The sequence below is a fragment of the Euprymna scolopes genome, chromosome 23 (genome assembly GCF_053919585.1).
Source record: "Euprymna scolopes isolate OS-2025 chromosome 23, ASM5391958v1, whole genome shotgun sequence".
In the NCBI taxonomy this organism is placed as follows: Eukaryota; Metazoa; Mollusca; class Cephalopoda; order Sepiida; family Sepiolidae; genus Euprymna; species Euprymna scolopes.
In genome coordinates, this window is record NC_136504.1 from 58,819,666 (window position 1) to 58,830,494 (window position 10,829).

Sequence of the window (10,829 nt, forward strand, 5' to 3'; positions counted from 1 at the left end):
GGATGTACTTTCAGATAAAGAGTCATTGGCCATTGTTATTGGTGGTGTAGAAGGTTTCTTGTAATTATTGAAGGAAACGAGTTTAGTCTTGGCAGCATTGAATGTGACCATCCATTTATGTCCTCATTCCACTACAGATCGGAGGTAATCCTCTAGTGCTTCTGCCATTTCTTTTGATATGTGTTCATTTGTTTTCCTGTTGTATCTGTTATAAAGTGTGGTGTCATTAGCATATATACCCATCTCACAGACAATTTTATCAGGGAGGTCATTTATGAATATTAGGAATAACAGAGGTCCCAGGATAGACCCCTGAGGCACTCCCGCATTTATATTGTATTGTTTAGATGTACGACTGTCGAGGACAACCTGGATTTTTCTCTTATCTAAGAAGGATTTAATTATGTCATGTATTCTTCCAGTGATACCGTATGATCTGATTTTCCTGAGAAGACCTTCATACCATACCCTGTCAAAAGTCCTTGATATATCTAGAGCTACCGCTCTACCCTACCCCGCTTTGTTCAGTGACAAGTATATACGTTCTGAGAGTACAGTTAGGATGTCTGCTGTTGAACGTGCTTGCCTAAATCCATATTGTTGGTCAGTCAGAAGTTTAGCATCTGTAAGGTGATGGACTAGAGCTTGGTTAATTATTGTCTCAAATATTTTGGCGAAAAGTGGGAGGAGGCTAATGGGGCGATAATTTACTGGGTCAGTTCTTTCCTCAGAATTCTTGAAAACTGGTACTACAGAAGCAGTTTTCCAGCAGGCTGGAAAGCAAGATTCTTTAAGGCATTTGTTGTAAAGTTTGGAGAGAACTGGAGCTACTTCGGCGGAGCACTTTTTTAATAGCACAGCCGGGATGAGATCAGGTCCACATGCTTTTGCAGTGTCAAGATTTCTTATGATAGCATGCACCTGAGAAGGGGTGATTTCCATATCGTCTAGTGTGGCATCTGTCCGCAAAGGAAAGTCAGGTAGGGGGTGGTTGGCAAGGTCCAGTGTGGAATTGGAGGTAAACCAACTAGCAAGCATGTTAGCCTTCTCAGTTGCTGAGCAAACAACCTTATGATTGTTGGATAGTGGGGGATTGTTGATTGCCCATTATTTACTACACTTGTAGATTTTCCAGAAGTCACGGGTTCCTAATTTCTGTGCTTCGATGTGTTTCTTGGTGGTTTCAGTAAATTCTCTCTTAGCTGTCGCTATTTCTTTCTTACAGTTACTTCTGACTTCTATATACTTCTGCCTGTTTGAACTGGACTTATGTCGGTTAAATCTGCGGTACGCATGCTGCCTTTGCGCTATGGCAGCTGCACAAGTAGAAGTAAACCATTGGGGAGAGTGAGGCTTGCTATAAAATTTCCGTGTGGGAACATGTGCTTCAATTGCTGTTTTGAATCATTCAATGGTCTCATTTGCGCACTGTTCAGCAGGAAGTGAAAAGGGGCGTCCCTGATGAGATCCCTGATGGCTTCCCAGTCAGCCTTTTTTATAATATCTCGTGGTTTTGAGCAGTGGCTCTTCAGTTTTGGCTCTAAAGTTTAGGGCTATTTCAACTATTACCACTGCATGATTGGCGTTCCCAAGTGGGCTGTGGGCATTAGTTACAGTCATCGGGAACTGTGGTCAGAAACAGATCTAGAAGTGATGCGTGATATTCTTGCTGGTCTTGGAAACGGGTTGGAAACGTAACCATCTGTGATAGGGAATGAGATATAGAGAAGTTATATGTATTCATACCAGCTGCGTCTGTGTGAGTAGAAAATCCAAGCCAGTTGCTGTGGTGGACATTGAAGTCACCAAACACATACACTTGTGCACTAGTGTTCAGGGGAAAGTGCTGTATCTATGCTGTCAGAGACTTTGTTTATTAGGGTACAGTCCTGGGTCGAGGGAGAGCGGTAGAGAAAATAAAAGTAGCTAATGTTATGTTGCATGTTAAGTCTAAAGCACATAAAGGCTTGATCGTCCGATTCTAGTTTAGTTTCTCTAGTCAAGGGGAGGGTGTTCCGAATATATACTCCAAGCTCGTGCAAATGTCTGTCAGTCCTTACGGCAGAGTGGGAGATATTCAGGCATGTTAAAGTAGTTAGAGGGGATGGAGAAGCGTAGGTTAGTCTCACTTAGTGCTAAGATATCCGGGGTGTTTGTTAGGAGAGATGCTTCGACATCATTTAAATTAGTTCTAAGCCCACGGATGTTCGTAAATGCAAGCCTCAAGGGAGAAGACAGGTTGGTTTTGTTTGAGTTTGGGCCTTGTCTGCAGTGATTTTCATTTTTAAAAATCCCCAAGAAATCAAACCGTATTCGTAAACAAAAGTATATGTTCTATTAATATCAGTACAATGAATGAATTTCAAAGCAATAAAGTGCTCTATTGAAAATCATCATGAGGTAGAGCACTTATACCTAAATACTGTATAGGAAAGCTTTTTTTGTTGTGTGGATCTGAAAAGAGCGTTTTAGTGTCACTGTTAGTTTGAGAAATTTCACAACTTTATAACTGTTACCAAATGCAATAAAACGTATTTTTCTATAAACCTGCATAGTTTTAAACCTCCAAAAGTATTGTAAGTTATTTTTATTGACTATAAAATTCATTCAGTAAAAAAAAAAAAAAAAAAAAAAAAGAGAGATCCGAATTAGTCTATCATTAAAAAATAGTTATCAAAAACATTCACCTTACTACTAACTCTAAGATCGACTGGCACTCCCGGATTTAATCAATCGCTGTTTGTTGTTTTTTTTTTTACTCGTGTTTGCCCAAGTACAAGTATTGATAACAAGTTTAACGACGGGAAAAAAATCTTACAATTAAGTTTCCACACATTAAAATTAAAATTATACGTATAGATAGAAAAGTCAAATTTCTTGCGTTTAGTAAGTATTTTTTTTTTTTTTGTATACTTTTGTTTTCGATTTCGATTGTAAAGAATACGAAACAAATACCGAAAGCATAAGTAGCACATGGAATAGATTTCTTGAAGTCAATTGCAACCATTTATGTAAAGAAAAACAAACTTGTTCAGATGACAATGAGCCTAAAGCTAATTAATACAAAGTCATGATTTTTTTTTTAATTTTTTTTTTTTTTTATAAGTACGTTTGTAGAAATTTTTATTTGAAATTCAATATTGTTAATTGGACTGAATCAGACAACCAACTGGAGTAAATGACATCATTACTATACGAACAGCTGAAAATAAATAGGTTGGTCACCTTTCTAGATCTACAGACAATAAGTGAACATAATTGACCTCAGGCAATGGAAAAAATACTTGGAGAAAGGCCAAAAACCCAGTGGGGCGATGATTTTTTTTTTTTTTTTTTTTTTTTTTTTTTTACACACATAGGATTCACCATTTATCAAGACCCGGAGGCCACTCAAGGATAAGGGTTAATGAATGTGCAGAAGTCAATGGGACAATATCGTAGTAATCGTTAATAGTGGAAATTTGGTAAATTGGATTACTTAAGGGGACGGCGGATGAATTTGTTTACGTTGGACTTAAAGACCAAATTGTAGTCAACTGGAAAGCAGGCAAACGGAAGAGAGTTCCACAGGCGTGCAGTTCTAAGAAAGAAGCAATGTTCATGGAATCTACGTTTAAGTTTAGGCACAAATAAAGAATGGAAGAAATTATTGATAGTGTTTTTAGCTAGACAAGTAGTTTTTGTGAAAGTTTGGCGAGAGGGACCATAGATTGGAGCTCAGACGGGCATCTGCCATGAAAATAACGATAAAGCAGAGACAGGCTCACAGCGTCTCTTCTATGGGAAAGAGGTTGTAGGGAAGAGAAAAGGGTATTCCTCACTAAGCTACGAAGTCTATTTTGAACTCTGTCAAGGCAGGATAAGTTTTTGTAGCAGCTCCTGTCCAGATGTGGCAACAGTACTTCATCCTTGAACGTACCTGGCTTTTATATAGGTAGAAATTGCATCAGCAGTGGGATATCTACTGAAGTGATAGAAGGATCCCACCATTTTGTCCAGCGATCTTGGCAACAGGTTTGATGCACGTGTTCCATTTCAAACCAGGAATAAAAGTCAAGCTCAGAAACTTGTAAAAACATGTAGCCTCCCCAAGACGAGACCTAACTGGGTCCAACGTGGCCATGCCTAACCAGGGGTAAAAACAAAGTGGAAGGAATACAGAGAAGTGTTTTTTTCAGGAGTGATAACAAAAATTGTAGTGATGATGAATATTGTTAAAAACGTTATCCGAAACTGATGATTTTATAATTTACGTCGTTGGAAAGTTGTTGGGTGGTGGGGACTTTCGACCTATAAACATATGGATCATAATGCTGAGTCTTTCTTGTGACTGATTGACTGAAGTGTTTTGTATTTTTTTTTTTTTTTTGTCCTCGATTTTTTATTTATTTTGTTGTTTTAAATTTGCGCATTAATATGAATTTAATTTGTATCATTCGAATTACTATTCTTATCTTGAGTGTTATTTTCACAACGCTTCAGCCAGTGTAACATCTGACCTTCTCCAGGTGGATCTTTTTGAACTTGTATGATTCATTCTCGAATTCTGGAACACATGCAAAATTGCAGACTGACCCCTTAAACTCACGCGGTTAGTTTATTGTCGTTGTATCAGCTACGATCAGTTAGAAGTGTTAGTTTTTTTGTTTTTTTTTTAATTTTTTTTATTATTATTGCATGTAGTAAGGATTTGAATTTTTAACCTTCAGAAGAGTGTCATGTAGAACTAGCCTTCCGGCTAGGATCAAAATGTACTATCTGTTTTGTCGTCAATTAGTGAAGGAAAGATCCGTCTAGACTGAAGTAATTTTATTTTGTCTCAGTTCAGAATTGTTGATGATTTTTCTCCACATTTGAAAACGGCCTTGTGTCTATCTTGACTATTGTATAGAGGTAGGACATAAATCTAATATTTTTTTCATTTGGGGGCCAGTAAATAATAGTACTTCGACCTAGATACTAATAATTGACTTTAATCGTTGCGCCACGGGTCCATGTAGTTTTAATTTGTTCATAAAATAGCATTTCTCTATTGTTACTATAACGCTTAGTAAGTAAAAAGAAAATCCTATACTGGGAGGCGGGGTAAATAAGATGTATCGAATGTAGTTGTTCATTTACGTTTCCCGAGAAGGCAATTTCTAAAGATTGCGGTCATGGAAGAACGTGAGAAAAATCTCTTTAAAAGTAGTTTTATGTTTTCGTTATGATGAATCATTTCCATTAAAATCTAATTAATTAATGCATCTAAAATTGAGAAAAGCGTGTTTGAAAAGTATCAATATTATGCGAATAATCCAAAACAAAACAGTGGTCATCGAATTTTACCTGATGTCTTTATTATCTACTACCGAAACCGATTAAAATTTTCAGAATATTAACTGAGGTTTTAATGAAAATGATTCCTCATTTGGTCATCAAAACAGCATAAAACTATTCGCAATGATTAAACGAGTTTGGTTTTCCGCTTTTTCATGACCGCGAAGAAGAAATATGTTATTTGGTTACGTTCGAAGATGCAACAAAAAATGAAGGGGGAAAACGAGGAGGGGGGGGGATTAACACATGTACAAAATAAAGAAATTTCATATCCACCCATCAACAAAACTAACAATTGTTGAAGCTTGTGGATGGATAAAGAATGTTTTAAAGAAACATTAGTGGAATAAGAAAGGTGACACTATATAAGTATACCGCCCCCCCCCCTCAGCCCGCCTCACACCTTGTTTAGAGTTCTGATAAGTTTGCCTTTAGCCCACCCTGAGCACATTTCGGAGTCAAATCATCTTGACTGACTGATAACCCTTTACAATGGGTCTGATCAATTTACAACTAACTGTCTCTCACTCCATTCAGCTAACACACCAGCCAGTTTCTGCTGCTGTTGTTAAAAGAAACATATTTCCACCCACTTCAATGCCGACCCCGCTCGGCCGCCTTCCTCTTTCGACAAACTTAATGTTTATTCATTATTTTCTCAGCCTTCCTTCGCTTGTTTCTTCTTTCTCCCCCTTATCTTAAGTATAAGTTCGTCACTTCCCTTCCACTGCTCGCTTCACTTTAGGTTTGTCACCCCCACCCAGTTGCTGTACTCCCAACTATTCTTTTCTTTTCTTTTTTTGTACTTGTTTTTATGGTGTGTTGGATTTTTTTTTTTTTGTTTTTGTTTTACTATTTTCTTTCTTTCCAAAACCGGTCACGTGGTGTTCCCCTTCTCTTTCCCTTCATATTCCCGTGTGTCTGGTTCTGTTAAATGCTGACAAACAGGCTGGTTAACTACTGGCAGAATAAATGCCTCTCTCTTCTCAGTTCGGCTAACTTTGGCCGCGTATAAAAAGGCGAAAAGAAAGAAAAATAATAAAATAAAAAAAATCCGATCAGCAGCAGCAACAGAACCGAGAAGGAAAGAAAAAAAGAAATAATAAAAATAAAATAAAAAGAAAGAAACTAAAACAAGAACAACTCCGTCCCATAGTTTCGTGAAAAGTTTTTGTTATTATTATCATCGTTAAAAACGTTCTATGTTTGAGTCTAATAAAGTATCAGTTGAGTTAGTTCGTTGTTATGGAGTAGGCAAAGTTGTATTTAATATTTTGCAACCATTTTCTTAGGAGATAAAAAAAAAAACTATCTAGGGTGTGTGTCATGCTGGGTCAGTGATTAACATGTTAAGAGGAAGGCCTGCCTTGAGAGAATGATTATTACCATAACACACTACTCCTCACCTCGCCAGGTTTCCACACAATTGCTTTGTCCTTGTCGTTTCTCTTATGAAGAGTTATGATAGTCCGACGGTCCTTTTTTTTCTTTCTTTCTTTTTCCCCCTCCCCTCCTCATCCGTGGTGGTGGCGGCGGAGGCGTCTCGCTGACGTTCACTGACAAAACACATACACACACTACATACAGGCACGCACGCACACAGCGGACAGGTCAGGTGAGAGTGAACCTTCTTCGCAACCGGCCAACCTAAGACGGACTTATTCTCTTTCTTTCTTCTCCATAGTTACCATCCTGACCAACACCGTCATCATCGTGTGGTTCTTTTACTGTCACTACTACTACTACTATCATTATTATGGTCTGATACTACTACTACTACTACTTCCGTCGACGCTAAAAGAAAACACACCAAATCAACTTTTTACTCTTTCCATACGTAGAAAAAGTAAAACACGCCGGAAACAACTCAGTTTCTATTTTTTTATTTTTTAATCAATTATATCAGGGTTTTTTTTTTCTGAAACTTTATAAACAAACTGCCCTTACCTCTGTTTACAGTTGTGGATTCAATTTTACGAGGAGTTGAAGTTGGTATAACTTCGAGGCGAAGACCAAGGAATACCAAGGATAACGATCAAAAGTTAACTGTAAGTATTTTCCTTTTATTTTTCTTTATCCTCTCCTTAACTTGGATCACAAGTGATCACACCATATTGTCATTATTAGCACACTTTTTGTTTATTTTATGTTTAGAACATGTTTAAGCATACCAGAAAAAAGTACTCTTCGCCAGTGTTTGCACGAATATTTATATATTCGTATTAAATAACATCTGGATTTATAGAGTAAAAAACAACAACAAAAAACAAAACAGCGTAAGAAGACTAGGACGTTTAGAAAAAAAAAAAAAAAAAAAAAAAGAAATATTGTAAAGAAAAAATTAAAATATTTTTTTTTTCAATATCCATACGTAATTAAAGATTCCTCCTGCAACTTTTTACTCGTTAACTTTGGTGACACACACACACACACATATATATATATATATATATATATAGGCTCATAACATATATATATATATATATATATATATATATATATATATATATATATATATATATATATATATATAATGTATTGCTAGGGGGGTTAACGAGGAAATAAGCTTATCTCATAAAAAAATGAGCCTTATGTTCTTTTTCTGTTCGATTCTAGAATAGTATCATGTCTCTCTTTCGAGAAATTCTAGTTTAATTTGGTTAAGGAACGCGCATGAGCCATAATGCTCAAATCCTAAGTTAGAAATGTTGCTTTTCCTGTTAAAAATGAGACGATTTGAATTTTCCACTTTGTGATCAAATCATTGGCTTCGCCAATTTTTCTTTTTTTTCTTTTTTTTTCATGATGAAAGAAAAAAAGAAACATCTGACAGTATGTGTATTGGCAAAAATTTGAACATTCAAAAGTAATTTGGAATAGGATAGAAGTTTAGATCTGACTAGAATTAACGTTTACAAACCAGAGTCCTTACTTTCCTCTCTATCGGTGTATAGACGGTTTTTAATGTGGGCGTGCGCGTGAGGTCCCCCCACTTTCAAAAAAAGGGGCATTCTGGGTGGGGACAAAAGTAAAAATTGCCTCAGTTCTTGATTAACCGAGGACATGAAGTTGAAGTGTAACATCTGAACAGATACTATACTTTGCTTCTAATCATGTTTTTTTTTTTTTTTTTTTTTTTTTTTTTTTTTTTTTTTTGTACTCTTATAGCGGAGAAAACGGTATTTTTCGACAACGCCACTGTTTCAGAAAAGATCTATCGTCTTTTATTTTAGTTCGTAAAAAGTTTCTTGTTAAACTTTCCTTATTTTGGAAGCCGAAAAGTTTGTATCGACGATGTCGATGTTTATTATGAGATTTTTTTGTTGTTTTAATAGTTTTTATTTTATTCTATTTTTTTTTAAGGTAGGGTGGTGTTGTTGGTGTCGTACTAAAAAAGTGAAGGATTGACATGGTTTGTTTGTCTAAGGCATGAGTCATAGCAAGGTCATGTGTATTTGGCGAGAGTTTCAACAAGTTGAGAAAAAAGATAGCTTTACTCTCTGGCTATGACCTACTTGTGTACCGACAAAGTTCATGGCCTCTTCCTCCTCCTTCCACCACTTCACCTTCTTTTCACTCCCCACTTCACTTCCTCACCCTCCATCCTTTTCCCCTCGACACCTCCTTCACCTTCCCTGCTTCCTTCGTCTATTAGGATTTCTGTCACTTTAAAGCTTCATAAATAAATTATACATTTATATATATTTTGTTATTTTTCCATGCTCCAATATGTCGTATTCTCTACGCGGATTGTCGACAACTTTTTGCATACTTCCAACCTTGTTAATATTTTGTTGTTGGTGTTGTTTAGGTTTCTTTTTCTTTTCTTCTTTTTTTTTTTTTCAAGTTAATAGTGTGATCTTAGCATAGCGATAGTGCCTGCCTCTCCTCACTTCTCTCAAAACAATAACCGATTGTGCTTACGAAACTGACTTAAAGCATCAACTAGAACAAAAATAAATAAACATCACAGATTAAGTGAACAGAGCTTTCTTTTAAATAATGGTGCTCATATAGATCGACCCCTATGGCTGCCCCTCTCCCCCGATATTGATTCTGTAAAATCTGCTACTGATTTACAAAACAGCTGAAATGCGACTACATATTTCTGATTTCTAAAACTGAAAAGAAACTGACCCCTCCCCCCCGCCGGATTTTTGTTTCTGTTTCTCTCTCTCTCTCTCTCTCTCTCTCTCTCTCTCGCTCTCTCTCTCTCTAAATTGTTGCTTTCTCATTTTATCTTTTTAATATAAATTATGGGCAGCTATCGGGACTGAATTATATAATTCCCAAGTTATAATTTCGTTTCATTGAAAGTAATTTAAGTCACATTCACTCAAAGCTGTAAATATATTAAAAAAAAAAAAAAAGAAATTATGCCCTGCGGGAGTGAATCATTTTAAAATAATCGCCGGATTTTTTTTTCTTTTTCTCCCCCCCCCCCAAGTTTTACAAAGAGTAGCCCAAAAGTTAGCAAGATAAACAATGGAAACGTTCGTTCAGCCCTAGTCAGTTTGCGCCGGGTGGGGGTAGTTAAACGTCATTATCCCCCGCCCCCATACCCACGCGTCTCACATATACACACCGATTTTTTAACGACGATTAGTGCTCCCCACCCCATCATCTATTATAATTTTCCCTCTTAAATCATAATCCTTTGTATCTGGTCCACCTTGCTAATATACAGCTGGATTTGACTCTCTCTATCAAGCTCTCTTCCCCTCCCTCCCTGTGTCTCTCCTATTCTCTCCCTGTGTCTCTCTCTCCTATTCTCTCCCTGTCTCTCTCTCCTATTCTCTCCCTGTCTCTCTCTCCTATTCTCTTCCTGTCTCTCTCTCCTATTCTCTTCCTGTCTCTCTCTCCTATTCTCTCCCTGTCTCTCTCTCCTATTCTCTCCCTGTCTCTCTCTCCTATTCTCTCCCTGTCTCTCTCTCCTATTCTCTCCCTGTCTCTCTCTCCTGTCTCTCTCTCTCCTATTCTCTCCCTGTCTCTCTCTCCTATTCTCTCCCTGTCTCTCTCTCCTATTCTCTCCCTGTCTCTCTCTCCTATTCTCTCCCTGTCTCTCTCTCCTATTCTCTCCCTGTCTCTCTCTCCTATTCTCTCCCTGTCTCTCTCTCTCTCCTATTCTCTCCCTGTCTCTCTCTCTCTCCTATTCTCTCCCTGTCTCTCTCTCTCTCCTATTCTCTCCCTGTCTCTCTCTCTCCTATTCTCTCCCTGTCTCTCTCTCTCTCCCTCTCTCCTATTCTCTCCATGTCTCTCTCTCTCCTATTCTCTCCCTGTCTCTCTCTCTCCTATTCTCTCCCTGTCTCTCTCTCTCCTATTCTCTCCCTGTCTCTCTCTCTCCTATTCTCTCCCTGTCTCTCTCTCTCTCTCCTATTCTCTCCCTGTCTCTCTCTCTCCTATTCTCTCCCTGTCTCTCTCTCTCTCCTATTCTCTCCCTGTCTCTCTCTCTCCTATTCTCTCCCTGTCTCTCTCTCTCTCCTATTCTCTTCCTGTCTGTCTGTCTGTCT

General features: G+C 37.6%; 1 protein-coding gene across 3 annotated transcripts in view; it reads left to right on the plus strand.

Annotated features, from left to right (window-relative positions):
• The window catches only part of LOC145245926 (uncharacterized), a 472,493-nt gene that overhangs the window by 317,413 nt on the left and 144,251 nt on the right, over positions 1 to 10,829 (plus strand). For all 3 annotated transcript variants that reach the window (XM_080107667.1, XM_080107669.1, XM_080107668.1), the window contains one exon: positions 7,279 to 7,367. In XM_080107667.1, the coding sequence (XP_079963793.1) occupies positions 7,279 to 7,367 (89 nt within the window). The remainder of the gene's footprint in view (positions 1 to 7,278; positions 7,368 to 10,829) is intronic.